Consider the following 17,346-nt stretch of genomic DNA (forward strand, 5'->3'; position numbering starts at 1 on the left):
TCAATATTCTTTGATCAACCTAGAAGGGGCAGGGGAGGGGAAAACCAACCAACCTAATTTTACAAGCATGTGAGTTATTTCTTGCTTCATTACCTGTCTTTCTCTAAAAGAACTACTTTCATCACCCAAGAATCTCTTCTTGCCTTTTGGGAGAAATTAAATTCTCCGTTGATTTTACCAACAAAATAAGCAAAGGTTAATTTGCTATGGAGCTGGCTTTCATTCCTCTATCTGTTTTAAAGGTAGAAGAACCTTTAAGGAATGGATTTAGAGTACATATGTGTTAAATGGATACATATGAAAATCTTACTTCCTACAGCTAGAGACAGCTTCACTAGAGAGGTCCACTCCAGAGTGGGACATGAGATGAACATCCCAGGTGTTGTCATGAAGGCCTACAGAGGTTGTGGCTACTGAAAACTGACCTATTTCCCTTGAGAATGAAGTGTAAAATTAAAAATAGAAAAGTCACAATCATAGCTATTGAAAGGGGAACAGAATAGGACTACAACCTGGTATATGGAGAGAAAGAAGGTCTTCATGAGAGGGGGAGAAATGCAGCTCACAGAGCACATTGTTTATTTCTGGGAAGACTCCCGAGCATCATAAAGCATCTGCCTCAGAGAGGTAAACGGCTTTCCACACAGTCTTGGTGGGGAGGTATAAGGCGACAGATGCTTCTTAATGTTCTTTTGTTATACTTCTCCTTAAACCAAGCTAAGATTTCCAAATAGGTTGGCCAGTAACTATAATTACACATCCAAAATAAATATTATTAGCAGAATCACACATTAAAGAAAAAATTGCACTTACTATATTCAAAAGTTAAGCAAGTCACTAAACCACTGATGCTGCAGTTAAAAAAAAAAAGTCAATGTGAAAATTAATTCACTTCATAATGGGCTTCCATGTAATTTTTTAAAATATTTTATTTATTTATTTGACCATCAGAGATCACAAGTAGGCAGAGAGGCAGGCAGAGAGAGAGAGGGGAGGAAGCAGGCTCCTCACCGAGCAGAGAGCCCGATGTGGGGCTTGATCCCAGAACCCTGGGACCATGACCTGAGCCGAAGGCAGAGGCTTTAACCCACTGAGCTACCCAGGCGCCCCTTCCATTTAATTTTTTAAGAGGATAAAATGCCTGGAGAGAATTATTTAGTATCATATGAAAATTATTAACCACTTCTTATTAGCACACTTTCTATAAATATACTCACTTCACCTCACTTAAATAAAATCAAGTGAAATCATCCTGTTTGGGAAAAAAAACATTTTGTTTTGTCAAGTAGTTCAGAGCTCTAAGTTCAGAGCTCTAAGAGGAATTCGATTTCCGTAATATAAGAATAGCATGAGGATAAGAGAAAGGAAGCTGCCCTACAAGACTTTCACAGGCAGCATCCTTATAGTCCTCATGAAAAACTTCACCGGTCAACTAAACACTGAAAGAAATTTCACATTAATTTATTTTAGCCCTAGAAGAACTTATATGAACTATTCCTTGATCTAGATTCTAGACTTTAAAATATAGTTAACTGAGACACCGAAAGGGTGCATATGAGCCCCCTCACATCACTCTCACTATGTGCAAATTACACACTTATGCAAAAGAGAAGCAGAAACAATTACTTCTTATTTGATGTCTTACAGTACTTTTCATTATCTTTACCAATGGCATAAATGTTAGCCAATTAAAAAATATTACACCCCTCTTAATGATATATAATTATTATCTGTTAAAATAAATTTGTATAGAATTTTTCTGTCATTCTTCTACTCTGAAATTCTCAAGTTACTATACTTTTCATTTCTACAAGTAATCATATGCATTTTATATTTTAATTTTCTCTGTGATAAGGTCACAGAGAAATTTAGAGGTCAGATGAGAAATATGCTACTTTTGGTTAAAGGCCAAGGCAATGGTCTAGAACCTGTTATATTTTTCATTCTTTCATATTTTTAAAAAAGTAGCTTATCCTGAGAGGTGAGAAGCCATTAGACCTGAGACTGTGTTAAACTAAAAGAAAATGTTATCAGATCTTGCTTTCATCAATAAGACATGATACAAATCATGTTTGTGCTCAAAACAGAAAACTACTAGAAATATGAGTCCATATCCTTAGATGAACAATGTTAGAACTTTTCAGGACTAGCAAATGTTGGGCAGCAATGCAATGTTTCATGGGATGAGGGCTACCTTCCTTCTATATGAGCAGGATCAAAGATTTTCATTCCAATGAATACAGATGCATTAAGTTTTATAAACTGCAGGGGTTTGTGGAATTCTGCAGGAAACTAGAGAAAAGTATCCCCATATCGGTACCACACACTGTTACAACATTTGAAATTTACCTGAGTAAGTACTAAGATTCTGAAAGGCTCCATTTCACACATATTCTTAAATATTCACATGTTTCCTCTACCTAAGATCTTCAGGCAGTGACTGACTGAAAATTCCTCTGATTTAACCTGTGCATTTCATTCACAAGCACTTGGTTGCTCACTCTAGTTCTGTTTCTATCCATTTTAAGAAGCACATTTCACATTCTAAAAGCTCAAGCCTGCTTAAGTTAGCCAACAACCTGAAATGCAAAAGTTATATAATAAAAATTGAAGAGTTAATCTTACCTCTGGTGGTTTGAGCGTCCCTGGTTCTGAAACAAATGTAAAAATTGGCATTGTCAGTGTAAGGTTATTTTGTTTGGTTAGCAACCTTAGGTTGTTCTCTGCAGCTTGGTAAAACACTGCTGCTTTGTTTCCCTAACTGATACTTGTAATATATTTCCAGGGTCCCTCAGGCTGGGCTAGTAATTGTTTTGCAACCCAGGTTCTCTTGCCTTATTGGCTTGTCAGGAAAGTGACTCATAGTTCTAAATGACTTCTAGGTTATGCTTAACTTTTTCAATTGTTGATTAGGCAATGTCAATCCAACCACATAAAGCTCCTTAAAACAGAGGCTTGCACTGAATTTACATGCATGAAAGAAGGCTAGGTGGGAACCTGTCTTTCAACACACCTAGTTTTAAGAATCCAGACACTCTAAGTTACAAAGGTATTTCACCAACTATAACAGCTGCAAATTTAACACTGCACAATATTGCACATGAATTTTTTTCTCATTAAGTGGCCATAACTCTTATTTTTTATTTGGGGGGAAATACAGTTTGCTTCAAAGAGGGAAATAAAGAACTGACAGAATTTGATTCCAATGATAATTTTCCTTTCAGCCTTAGTTTCCCTATCTGTAAATAGAAACAACAATCTCTTCATTACATTTAGTTCTTAAAAATGATAAGCAGTTATAAAGGGCCCTGAGATCTGCAGGGGACTACAGCGGCAGAATGGTAAAGGGTCACTGAGAGGAAAGGCGCCCACTGTGCATGGACACCTGGGGACTGATGCTTTCCTTCCCCATTCCCAGGAGCACCTATTCACGTTATCGCTTTGCCAGGCTGTGATGGAAAACTCCTCATCATTTTGAGCCTACGCCTATAGTCTTTCCATCCAAAATGACCCTCTAAAGAAGGATCTGAGAACAGAAGAAATTGAGGGAAATATCAGGAAAGAACGGGCAGGCTGAAACAAGAGCTCTGTAAGCTGTTCCCATAAGACGATCCAAGAAGCCCCACAAGCAGAGTTCAAGGGGAAAATTCCGACCAGAACACAGGACGAGCTGCCACAGACTGCTTTACACAGGAAGCCGCCTGGGGCATGGAACAGAAGGTTGTTTTGCTTTGTTTTGTTTTATAAAGCACTACTCCTGATTAATGAAAATGTAAGACATGTGACCAAAAAGTCACCTTTCTGGAGAAAAGTTAAGTCTGCATTCCTTTGTCAACTTCAAATCCCTTCACCCTGACTTTCACATGACTGCTTTCTCTGAAGGCATCTTTGCCAGGTCTGAAGTTGGCCTTTCCAAAGGAGTATTCCTGGGCAGAAAGCTATTTCACTTCTTTCCCTCCTCATTTAGAAATATGCAATGTTTCAGAAGAAAGACTACCTCAGAGGATCGGGTTGGGGAGAGGGTCTATATAAGTACCATTCGGCTGGATGCTATGTCCAGACTTCGAACCCCAGTTAGGTGAGCAGAGGTTCCTAACAGAGCAGGTGTGATACCTGTTTCACTGGTTTGACCAGGAAGACCTATATTCCATAATAGCCCTAAACTACTTTTTTTCTCCTAGTGGAGGATTCTAGAGAAAGAGTCAGAACTAAGAATCATAAACTGCAAGAAGCTCCAAATGGGAGAAGAGGTTAAGTTTTCCAGTCAAGGAGACTGAGGGAAGCCGGGACTACGTCTAGATGTTCTCTAAAGTGGAAAAACCTTAGGTCTTTTGGGTTCGGTATTCATAAATGAGTATGCAACCTAATTTCAATTAAAAAACTGTAATTTTTTTCTGACTCTTTGCATAGAAGATTTTTTATGTCCTTATGAGTAGGTCTTTTATAGTATGCTTTAAATGTTTCATATTTTTGTACAAACCCTATGATCTCCCTTGTGGTAGCAGGGGAAACACCATACTCTGCAATGTTCATCTGGTTGCTTCCCTGGGAAGTTTCTGGGGAAGAGATGGTATCTCAGACACTTGCATCTCTTTACCCAGAAAATAATATCTAGGAACAGAAGACACTCACTGACAGGCTCTTCCTATCTTGTTGCATAGGGTTCAAGTTCTAGTTAGCTGGCTCTCTGTAGGAGTGAGCACCTATTACAGAAACAAGAGAGTAAGAGATTCCAGCAAGGCTCGCATGGGACTAGTACAAAGCCAGAAGCAATCTAGACTGGGCTCCCCACCTTACTCAATCTCCCTCTTTCAATTACCCACTTCCTGTTGGTTTTAGCTTTCTCTAATGTCTCATCAAGCAAACCAGCTTTCCTCATAATTCTGACTAGATGTACTAAGAACTGCTCCACACAAAGCCTCTTCAGTGTAACCCAAGCAAGAAAAATGGAAAAAGAGCTTTGTGCTAGATGCAACACCAACTCTAAGGACACGAGTCTTACTTGGGGCTTGCCTTTCCATGTGACCACTTTCTGTCCTCATGGTCACCAGGTCTACCCTTTACCCTGTCATCCAGGAAAGAGGCCCATGGACTTTGCCTGGAGAAGTTCACACTCTGATATTCTCCTGCTGGGCACAGCACATGAGCAGTGGTTCTTGAAAGTCTCTGCTTTTGTTTACTTCTCTCGCATGGGAGGGTTCTGTAAATTTTCTAAGAATAAGGCAAAACCCAAAAGACTAGAAATAACTCTTAGAACCAATTCTTATCCAGACTCCTTTAGTTATTACTTTTTATGTGCTCCAGTGGCCACAGCATTGAACTGTCTTCCTCCTTTACAAAGAGAATCTAAATTCTGATAAACCATATTAATGCAACAGATTTTTAACTTATACTAAAATAACAGTGAAAAGAGAAAGGAAGACCCAACTACCCACACCACTTCATACGCTTTCAAAGTAAAAGCTTATACTGGCTAGAAAAATTGAATAATGGTCTATTTCAATGAAATATTCTATGCAAAAGCTGCTCTAATTTTGAAGTCTCCAACACTGCCTCAACCTCCTCCTGACATGGACCCAAAACTACTGTACAACAGGAACTTGGTCCTTAAAAGGCGCTTTGGGTGTCACAGTTCTGCATCAAGACTAAGATAACAAGGGCTGATGACCATCAAATCTATTTTAGCTGAATTCTGACCCAACAGAAAGGTTGCTGCTTGAGATCTGATGAAAAAGTCTTCCTTTCTCTCTCTCTCTTTTTCTCCTGGGAACTTCCTTAGGAGAGTTATTCAATTCTTCAAGTTTCTAAAAAGTTTTTAATCCTCAACTTGTCTTTATCCTGCAGCCTATTCTCAGACTCTTATTGATCAAACTATAAAATGTTCTTACCCTTTCAAGAGCCTTTCTAGATGGTGACTCACAGGCCCTCAAGGGGTTTATACCTCCCGTTCTTTCATCAAGTCCCAACTGGTTTGAAGTAATTCACAGAAGGGGTGTTACTGAGGTGTTTGGAGGCTTTGCTGAACTCCATCTTCAATGCCAGCACAGGGTTCAATGTGCATATTTGTGTAAAAGAAATGTTTTTCACTGAGGCTTTAGATTCACTTAATACAATTCATTTGTTTAAACAAAAAATTCAGTCCTATTATATTTGTTTTGCCAATACAAGTGGCTCTCAGTGCATACATGATTACACAGTTTGCTTTGTCCCTTATCTGAAGTTCTATTTGTTAAAACTAAACAAATCAATGTCCAGTAAAACTGTTTCTCTCAAAAGGGGCCACAGAAAAGTAATAACCAATATAGCTTTTGAAGTGACTTGTCATCATGGCTAATGTGATATTTTTGTAAAACATTAAAAGACAGTTGCACTGATTAAATTTTGAACTTATACAAATGTTGTGTTCACCAACTGGATCTACAGCAATCTTATTTTGAAAAAAAAAAAATGATACTTGGAAAGAGGCTTTGATTTTGAGTCTCCTCAGTAGCTCTAATGGAAATATAACCGCATAATATTTTCCAGTTCACTTTAATAATCATCAATAGATCATTAAACTTATCTAAATAGTTAAGTGGAAGGAATAATAACTATCCTTGAGTATGAAATTTTCTCAGTAAGTTAAAAAAGAGGACTAATTTATGTGAAAGGCTTTATGTAATATGAAGTAGAACCAAAGTCATTTTTTCATTACGAAATCAATGATCAAGCCTCAGTTCGTGTAAAAGTAATCTGATAAAATACCTAGCGGTACAAGACTGAAATAAAATTATATAATAAAAGCTTATCTCTTTCGATAAAACACTGCAATACTATTTATAAAGGAGCTATTTCTGATGCCAGTTTGGGGTGCAGGTTCTAGGTAACAATCCTGCCGGTTTAAACTGATAGGATACCAAGGCAACTCGCTTCCAATTAGGAACAGCTATGGCAGCAGCAGGAGCAGCAGCTGGCCTAGATAAAAGAGCGATTAAACAGAGACTCAAACGGGGACCTGCTTCGTTTAAGTATTAGAGCAGCTGAGGCTTGCATTCCTACTAAAGGAAAAGATGCATTAAAGCAAAGTTGTCTGCTTTAGCAATATTTGCCTTCCAGTGCTACTTTCTTTGTTTAAACCGAGAGCATGCAAAGCAAGTGATATTGCTCAATGTCAGGGTAAGAAGGGAACCAACAGGGTTTTAGCGGGGGAAAACACAAATGTCCCCGTAAGATCACAGTTTCAGATTAGACCTTCACAGTGGTGTGCTGTGAGAAAGCAGTACCTCTCTAGAATTACATGAGCTTTGCAGTGACTTGTTGAGAGAGGCTTATATAATGGAGTTCATACCTATTCATTATTAAGGTTGGAAAGTTTTGGCAGCATACTTCAGAGCCCATGTACGTGCTGATCATTGAAGTTGCCATGGTGAACGTGGAGGAGTCAACTCAAGTTCAGTGAAAATTAGAGAGTGAAATGGCCTGCTCTTTATATCCATGCAAATTCTAAAGTGTTAAGACATAAACTAATCATCCAACCTTCAAATTTGTTTCCAGGTTGCATAGTTTGTCTTATAAATAAAAAAAAAAAAAAAAAAAACAAAACTTAAAGCACCTTTTCTTCATACTTCAAAAGCATTTGAGTTAATAATCTGTCATAGTCAAATATTAATATGAATGAATTACTTCCTTCATTCACAAATGCACTGCATTTTTGCCAAGTAATTATTATTTTGAGGATGAATGAAGACTAGGTAAATTTAAGGGAGATAGAGCATGAAATATAAAAGGTTTCTAAATTCAGGGAAGACAACATCCACAGGCTTAACTTCCACAAGAAGAAATGCCCAAGAGCTATTTCATATGCTTACTGGTTGGTATCTAACCACATCCAGCACTATTAAAGACAGTGTTTGGCTAAGATATACCTACTTTGGGAAAATGGAGTAATAATTTGAGATTAAGTACCCTCACTTTGGATAAGGGATGAATACAAAAGATGAGAAACACATTACCTACAGTGAAGAAGCATATAGTCCCCTAGAGGCAATGAAGAGTGGCAGAGACGGTCATGCCCACCAAACACTTCATGCACCCCACTACATGGCCCACCTCCCCCTTGTAATTAAGTTGAGGCCATTTAAGTAGTTTTAACCAATACACTGTGATTTAAAAAAAAAAAAAAGTGCTATCACTTCAGTCTAGGGGTTTTAAGAACAGCTACCCAGGAAGCATGTGTTGATTCTATATCATCAGAAGATCCAAGAACCAGCTTGGATCCCTAAGCCATTTACTTAGAAGGAAGCTCCCTTGGAGGGCCATGGAACCCACAGTCAATAGTGCATGTGTCAAAAATAAATGTTTACGAATTAAAGCCAATGGGATCTGGAGGCTTTCAGGGGTGTTTTCGTTACCAACATTGGCAAATATATAAAATCTATACACTAATTAGCAAACAATTTAAGTCACATGACTGTTGGGTGGCCAAGGTGAGAGAAAGTGATTGGCAAAGGGTTTGGAGAGGAAGTAAAGGAAGAGTAGATTTTGGAACTGTCAGGAGAAAAGGGAGACTATTTCAAGGAGAGGAAATAGTAAGAGCCAAGCAAGAATTCTAAAAACGGAATTGACTGGATCAGGGAGTATACTTCCCCAGAAACTGGGGTATTTTTGTCACCAGGCATTTTACGAGCTAGTTCTCTTTCTTGGTACCTCATAGCCTCACCTAGGTTCCCCTGTCAAAGGCCTGATAGCTGATGCTCAGGGCACGAGACTTCCCTTACATAAGTATCAGAAAGGAATGCAAAGGGTCTGCCAAGTTTTCTATATTTCATTCTTAAAGTACCATCCAGGGATTTAGATAAGGTTTTTATTTCACTTATCCTACATCCAGTCGGACTGTGGTCTCTACAAGGGCAGAATCAAAACTTGTCCAATCTCCCACAGCCTCCTGCTTCTGGTTCTAATACTACAGTGATCCTCAGAGCCCAGAAACCCTGGTGCTACACTTCTACTCATTAATCTCTCCATCTGTCCGTCAGTCTGTCTACTCACTTATCCATCTACCAGGGTTTCCCAGAGGTCAGAGCATCAGTTAAATATGGTTCTGATCAGTGAGAGGCTCCAGTGCAATTGAAGTTTGGGCATTATACTGCAAGGAATGGAGCAGTAGAATCACACAATCAGAACTGATTTTTAATAAAAATCATGTTGGAAATCATATAGAAAGAGTATAATTAACAGCAAGAGTTGAGAGACTTTTGTAGTTCTCCAAACAAGTGACACGGATTTTTTTTTTTTAAACTATAACAGTATCATATCAGTGGATTCTAGAGAGCCTTAGGAGGAGAAGAAAGAACAACTGGGAAGTGAATGAAGATGAGAGAGGTGGGTAAACCAAGGCTGACACCTAGGCTCAGGTGAGTGTATGGATGTTGGACCTTTAAGACAAGGAGTAGGTGGAGAAAGTTTGTGTTAGTGACTAATGAGGTTGGTTTGAAATTTGAAGTCACTGCAGGGCACCTGGGAAGGGAAATGTGAGAAGAATATAGACATTTTGAATCCAAAGTTCAGGAGAAAAGCCTTAACGTGGAACGGGTGACTTATCTACCTGGGTGTCGGTTATAGCTAATGCCAGGGAATTGGATATCCAAAGGATGGTATGGGGGGTGTGACAGGATGTGAAGGAGTGTGTCAAGGAGAATGGTTAACAGTGCCAAATAAAAGAGTAAGGTCAAGTTAGGTGAGGTCTGGAATGTGATGACCAGCACACTTGGCAGTTAGAAGGTAGAATGGAAGGTTCTCTCACCTTCATTTAGCCCCTGAGTTACTGTGTCATTTTGTTCAACTACTCCCTCTTCTCTGCCTGGACCAATATTGAGGGAAAATGGCATGCTCCACTTTCTGGAACTGCCTCTACCCCAACTACCCAATGTTTATAATGTAACCATTTCTACTAGACACAGCTTTCTGGACCTCAAGTAGACTCCCTGACTCACTCTGAGCTGATCAGTATCTCTCTTCACTGCCTGATAATATAGCTAGACTGTAATAAGCAAAAGAGTTACAGAGCTCTGTAAAGTTGAGATCAATCTCAAGTCACCTATTGATATTAAATCAATACTATTCATTTATTTAAAATTAGCTGTTTAAATAGTCAAGTTCTCCTGAAATGACGTCACACTCTCCTCCAGAAAGAACCCTATCCAAGTGACCTATGTCTCCAGCCCTTGAGACATCTTGCCCTTCCTCCTGCCCTCCTCCCATACATCCATACTTCCCCCAATGTCAAACCAGTCAAGGAAATTACACTCTCAACTAGTGCAAGCAGTTCTTGCTGTATCCAGCTCCTGGACTGTAGAAAACTTCAGCCAATGTTGGTTCTCTGCTGGCTGGGAAATACTCATAAGGCCTAGCTTGTCCATGTTACCCAAACTCTGCCTGTTCTACCACACTCACATCAAACCCATCAAGTTCAAACTCACACTCTACCCACACTTACTACCCACTGCAGCACAGGAAGGGGGTAGTTCAAAGATGGGATGTCAAAACTTCTAACTTTTAGAGGGCATCTGTTTGGGAGTGTTTTTTGTTTTGTTTTGTTTTAGGAAAATCCATCACTGGAAAACAAACAAACACTTAATCCAATTTCTTTAAGGGAGTTAAAAAAAAAAAAAAAAACACGGGAGAAGAGGAAAAATCTGTCCAACCCCTACCAGCCTGTTCCCAGGGCCCAACACCCTGGAAGGCCAGCCTTACCAGGTCCCTGTGTCCAGGTAGACAGCAATGGTGTCCACTGCCTCTGGTCGAATATTTAGAAAACACACTCTAATTTGAGTCCCCACATTGTATTATAAGGGGTCTTTGGGGGGACACTCCAGGAGCCAACTGAGTTGAAACAAAAGGAACAGAAAGAATGCACAATAGAATTTTCTAGAACTGTGGGGGACCAGATAGATGCTGTCATTGATGCTGGGCTCTCCAGGTCTTACCTGTGAGTGGATGGATGAAAGGAGATGTGTACCCCCAGAACCCCCAGCTGCTGATGCTCTAACAGACTCCTCTTCACTCAGGATAAGCAAGGCCTTTTACTCTGAAGGGCTGCCCATCAAATCCTCAACTGGAGGCAAAAGAGGGAAGCCTCCTGACAGGTTCTTACCACTTCATACCGCTAATTAACAGACTATGAGCATTCAATGCCATCAGTCTCTTAAAATCTTGGGCAGGAAAAGACAGAAAGAGAGTGAGACACAGATGCATAAAACACAAGAATGGAGGACAACATTGGGTGCAAGGCAGAAAATCAAGAGAGAAAGAGAATTATGTTTAAAACTCCAAAAAGTAAATTTAGCCAGAGGCTTAAATTTTTTTTTCCCTGCTTTATAGTGAATCTATAACAGAGTTTAGAGAATTATACTACATATTAATAAATGATATCTGTGGGGCGCCTGGGTGGCTCAGTGGGTTAAAGCCTCTGCCTTCAGCTCAGGTCATGATCCCAGGGTCCTGGGATAGAGCCCTGCATCAGGCTCTTTGCTCAGCAGGGAGCCTGCTTCCCCACACCCCCTCTGTCTGCCTCTCTGCCTACTTGTGATCTCTCTCTCTCTAATAAATAAATAAATCTTTTAAAAAATGATATCTGTATAAGTAAGCATTATCTATAACCTGCAGGGCATAATGGCCTTTTCTTACTTTTATACCTCAGTTTCCTCATCTTAAGAGATTCTAGAACTGAAGGTGTCTTAATCTTCTAGCTCTGAGGCACTTGATGGGGAAAAAATGCAAGCATAGTCCCAGGGAGGCCTGAATTTTTCACAGCACTTCAAAGCATTGAAACCTAAATATATTTGGTAGTTACTAATTTAACTGAATTTAGAAGTATTTTTGCATTAAAAAAAATGTAGAAACTCTCTTTCTCAGAGAAAACAGTTGAGCAGAACTCGGGGGGGCTCAGAATAAGCTCAGGAGTTGGACTGCCTGGATTTGCATCTTTGCTCTATTGCTCAAGCAACTAAGGCAAGTTACTTATTTCTCCATGCCTTGGTTTCTCATATTAAGACAAGAATAGCAGTAATTCCAGCTTTAAAAGATTCATACAGGACTAAGTGAGTTGACAGCAGTAATATACTTAGAACAGTACCTGGCACTTTGTATTTATTTTAAAAGAATATAAACTTAAAGACTAGGTGCCTTTATTTTCCTGGTCTTAGAAGGGAAAAAATTAAGACTTACAAAGGTGAAATAACTGTTTTCAGAGTCACCCAGTGCGTAAGCATTGAGAGGGATTCAAACCAGACCAAGACTCCAGACCTTGTGGACTTTCCTGCCATCACACACAGTCTCCCAGCCCAGCGTTACTCACAGAAGGCCAGAGGATACTGGAATAATGACTTAGACAGGGAATGCATTTTTTTTTTTTTAATCTGCTTGATCAGGAATTCTCAACTGTTTCCTATTGATCTTTTTTTCCAAGTAAAATTTTAAAATGTAGTCCTTTAGCATCATTCACTTATATCACTTCAAAGTTCAGAGCTCACTATTTCTTCAATTCACACTCGCTCCACATCATAAAAACACAGCAAAAATACAGATTAAACCCATGCCTTTAAAAAAATAAAAACAAAACCAACAAAAACAAAACAAAAAACTCCAAAAAATAAAAACAGACTTCTCATGATAACATCCTGGATTGAAACACTGAATTTTTATTGTACCCAGACACTGTGCTAAGCATCAACATTGCTTCATTTGACCCCCAAGATAATCCTCTTATTTCCTTTTTATAGAAGAATACACAAAACCTCAGAATGCTTAAGTAATACCCCTAAGCTTGCATAGCTAGCAAAGGGCAGGAGGAGATTTTCCACCATTTCTGCTTGACTCTCAACTACTCTCCTGCACTCTTTCAGTAGAAGGCAAGAACCATGCCAACTATGAGATCACTTCCCATTCCTCACAGACTGAAACTCCTAAGACAGGGCTTGCAGCAGGGGGTGGGGGGGTGAGGGGTGCTTTATAAAAACACATTAGCCTACCACCAACACCTAATATGTTAATTGTCCTCAAAGAGATTAAAGGATGGGACAAATAAAGACAGAACAACAAAAATTTAAGTGATAAGATGTAGCAAGTGGACAACGGAAGAATAATAACATATAACATTTCTATTTTATAACTTTGTCAACTCTATCTGAGCTTCAGAAACCTTAATGGGTGGCTGACCTTGTCTCTTTGTCTTAGCAGACTTGAAGTCAATTGCATGAACACTGACTCCCATCAGAAAATGGGAAGCATTGTCCCAAGGACTGAATGAGTTTGTGCAGGGCAGGCCTGGCAGACAGCCCAGGGCAGGTGCTTAACCAGCGCGGGATGCTCCTCCTTGCAGCTGCCCATGCCTGGTATGGAGAGCTCATGGCTCATGGGAATCTTAAAAACCATGCACCAGAGGAGCAGAGTGAGAGGAATGAGCTGTGATCCCAGTCCTCTAATGGGATTAACAACTTTTCTACAACTGCCCATTTTCTGAACTCAGCTCTGAAATGAGCTATTATTCTGTTTCACTCTTCTTCATATTATCCAAAATAATTCAATGTCCACCTTTTCCTTTGGGAAAATCAAAGGTTGACATAGCTACCTTTTGAACTCAAGCTGTTAAAGATCTCTTTCTTCTGTTCAAAAAGTTTTACTGATTTTGAAAGGTCTTATTGATAAAACACAAGAGAAACTCAGGGGAAAAGGACAAAGAGAAAGAAGAAGAAAGAGAAAGTATAAAGAGGCCAGAAAAGAAAGAGAAGGAAGAGAGCCCAAGAGGAGCAGAGAGAGGCAAAAGGCTACTGAATGCATAATTGCCAACAGTCTTAGCAACTGGCTCATGTAACAGTCATGGAGCATTATTTTTAAAAACCAAGGGGAAAATATTTACATAAAATCCAAAGGATACATGCTCTCTGTTAAATGCTGCAAAATGACAATGTATTCAATTCATTAATTCATGAATTAGTCTGTGTGATGTTTACTTCTGGCATCATTACCATTTCTGAGCTGAATATTTAAGAGAACAAGGGAGAAATTTAAGGACTAAAGAAAGAAGTGAAAAAAAAAATTTTTTTTTCCGGTTTTGTTTTTGTTTCTCCATTTGTGTGCTTTGGCTATATTTTTACAGCACTAGTGAGACTCAGGGGCCAGGCTGAATAAAATGGGTGGCCCAAAATCTTCCAAGGCCCCCCACCCCCAAAGGGCTTCTGCCTCCCAGGTACGTATAAAAGTCACAGGAATTTAAAACATTTTTTTAATTGTCCTTATAAATGATAGTTTCAAAAGCAGATCTGTCACCATAAACACATATTAAGAGTAAATTAGGTCTTAATGATGTTTATCAAGTTTTATATCCTAATTAAAAGGAAAATCACAACAATAAACATGACTTACCAGCAGAATTAACTCTGCCACAATTGTCTACTCTTCCCAAGCATTCTTTGTGTGCTCTCGCGCCACACTTAAAACATAAATAGCCTTGATAAAATGTTCCTCTGAAAGGTAAAATTAGAGAGTGATATGTTAAAAGGTGCTAAACACTGCCTCTATGAAACCATGAGCACAAAAAAGAAAACAAGGGAACACAGAGCTTGACAAAGTCTTCTCAGCAAGGGAGAGGGTCTCCTGGGGTTCAGAAGAAAGCATCCAGGTAGGAGGCTGAGGAAAGATCTGTTGGCTCAAAACCGTCAAGGCCATTTCCCCACTTCAGAACATTTTGGCTGGGATATTAGAATAGTCTGAGACACTGAGCAATTATAGCAGCTCATTTAAAGTGAAAACCAGGACCAAGCAAGCTTACCTCAGGAGCATCTGGCAGACTTTGCAGGATGTAACCCGATTGAAGGTGTGCATCTTGAACTCATGGAAATTGGAGTCTGCATAGTCTGGCCTTATGTTCGATCTATAAAAAGGGGGGGAAAAAAAAGTAACTTCCTAAAGAAAGTTTCACAACAAAATAGCAGTCTAGTCCTCTAAAACCTAAATTCATCAACATTACATGGGGTAGAGATCTGATTCAAACAAAAAGGTTATTAAATATGCAGTTTTCTAAGCCAAAAGTAGGCTTTGCATTAAAATATGCACCAAAATCTGGTTGCGTGCATAGCAGCAACATGTAAGGATTTAAGCAAACTAATCCTCCTCAGAATGGAGGGTTCCCAGAGAACTCTACAGAATGGCCACAGAGGTCAACCTGCCAGGACAAACACAAAAACCTGCTGGATATTCATGCTGTGTGATAGCTTCCCCAGCCACATCACTGAAATATAAACTAGAGAGAGAGGGTGAGCAGGAGGGGAAAAGGGTGCTTCAACCCCATGGAAGCCATCTCTAAATAGGTATGTGGATGACGTAATCATCTGTAAAAGTGAACAAAGTAATTTTGTAAAAAGTTTTGAAACAAAACATCAGTCTGATTATCAAAAACTTCCTCCTTAACAATTTGCCTTCCTTGTAATCCAAATAAAAATCAACAAAACTGTGTTTTAGATTTTATTTTATTTTTTAATTTATTCGACAGAGAGATCACAAGTAGGCAGAGAGGCAGCTGGGGGTTGAGGGGGGGAGGGGACTCCCCACTGAGCAGAGAGCCTGAGATGGGGCTCAATCCCAGGACCCTGATATCATGACCTGAGCTGAAGGCAGAGGCTTAACCCACTGAGCCACCCAGGCGCCCTAGATTTTATTTTTATTAGCTGCATATGCAAAAGAATCTATGAGGCATACCACAAACTACCATAATGGACGTAAGATTAAAAAAAAAAAAATGACACAACCAAACTAACTTTGTGCCAATGCTGTGAGGACCACATGATGTTCGTTAGTCTGCTTAACCTTCACACCAATCCTAATGACACAGAACTAATGATATCAGTAATTTACAAACTAGGAAACTGAGGACAATACTAAAGTGAAAGAAATGGCAGAGCTTGGCCCTCCAACCCAGGTTCGTTCTCTTTGCCCCCGAAGCTTCTGTGCAAAGAGGAATTCAACAATATTCACCTTAATATAATTAGATTGTTGGAAACAGTCAATTAGCCATGTTCAGAGAAGTTTTTTTTTTTAATAGTAATCATAAATTTATCTATGTCACAGAAGAAAGCAGAAAAATTAGAAAAGGACTAAAAAACAGATCTAAGTCGGAGGTATATCAGGAAATCTAAGATGATGCTCTCCAACACGTTACAAGCAATTTGAGAGTGTGTGAAAAGTCTGAGACACTGATGAGCTAGGATTTCTCCCCTTTTATAGAATACGGCAACTCTCAACCACACATAGCCTTGGTGTAATGAAGCCTAGCGCAGGCGGGCGACCAGGCATCAATCTCCGAGGGACCAGGAGAAGTGTTATGAAAAAACATGCGCAAAGGCAATTGGAGTAGCAGGCAGTGATGCGGAAGTGTCAGAGAGGTCAGCCTTCCAATCCATCTGCTGAATATGAGCGTGCTAAAAATGAAATCAAATATTAGTGCCATCTGGGATTTCTCAGCTCCATGCTTCTGGTGACCTCACATTTTAGGAAAATGTTCTTCTGCATGCTGAAAACCATGGCCATTTCCATCGTGGTATTTTTGTGCTCCTGATTAAAAATTATAGCTCTTCATGAATAGACAAGTAGAAAAAAGATAAGGTTCTAAAAGCAAAACTCTCTTCACGAGAATCTTGAGTCCATAAAGCCATGCATTGAAAGAGGATCAAACCCCATTTCCTTAGCCAGGAAGGCCTGTTGCTCATTTTTCTCTCAACACCAAGGTGACAGAGTCACACATGGATTGTCAAGTAACAGTTTACAGAGTCCTGGGAACTTGAAGAATTCATCAGCCTGGCACTGTAAACGAAAAGTAGGTCTTCTTTAGAAATGTAAATGAATCCCAAACAAGTAAGAATTTAACTAATATTTTTTTAATTTTATTTATTTATTTGACAGAGATCACAAGTAGGTAGAGAGGCAGGCACAGAGAGAGGAGGAAGCAGGCTCCCTGCTGAGCAGAGAGCCTGATGGGGGCTCGATCCCAGGACCCTGAGATCATGACCTGAGCCAAAGGCAGAAGATTAACCCACTGAGCCACCCAGGTGCCCCGAATTTACTAATTTTATAAGCTTGCCTGTGGCAGAGGTGGAACACCCGCCATCAGTTACTTTCATGAGCCAACTAGGAATAAGCTGAGTTTTTGGAAACAAAAAGCTGGGAGGAGAATCACACTAAGGAGTTTAAGAAAAGAAAAAAAAAAAAAAAGACAAGAAAGAAAAACCAATCCTGAAAATATTGTTAATAGTAGTTGCCATAAGTGAAATGAGACTCAAAATGGTAGGGAGGAGCTACTGGAATTTAAGATTTAAA

At 39.4% G+C, this 17,346-nt stretch overlaps 1 protein-coding gene and 1 long non-coding RNA gene across 2 annotated transcripts in view; one reads left to right on the top strand and one right to left on the bottom strand.

Moving 5' to 3' along the window:
• VAV3 (vav guanine nucleotide exchange factor 3) overlaps positions 1–17,346 on the bottom strand; it is a 364,578-nt gene that overhangs the window by 114,666 nt on the left and 232,566 nt on the right. Inside the window, exons 16-18 of the mRNA XM_044238799.1 lie at positions 14,807–14,908; positions 14,401–14,501; positions 2,626–2,651 (exon numbers count right to left, since the gene is read on the bottom strand). Coding sequence (XP_044094734.1) covers positions 2,626–2,651; positions 14,401–14,501; positions 14,807–14,908 — 229 coding nt within the window. The remainder of the gene's footprint in view (positions 1–2,625; positions 2,652–14,400; positions 14,502–14,806; positions 14,909–17,346) is intronic.
• On the top strand, positions 9,443–15,547 carry LOC122900263. The gene is made up of 3 exons (XR_006383205.1): positions 9,443–9,593; positions 10,496–10,498; positions 15,529–15,547. It is a non-coding gene; the product is annotated as an uncharacterized LOC122900263 (long non-coding RNA).

This window comes from Neovison vison, chromosome 2 (genome assembly GCF_020171115.1).
Source record: "Neovison vison isolate M4711 chromosome 2, ASM_NN_V1, whole genome shotgun sequence".
Lineage (NCBI taxonomy): Eukaryota > Metazoa > Chordata > Mammalia > Carnivora > Mustelidae > Neogale > Neogale vison.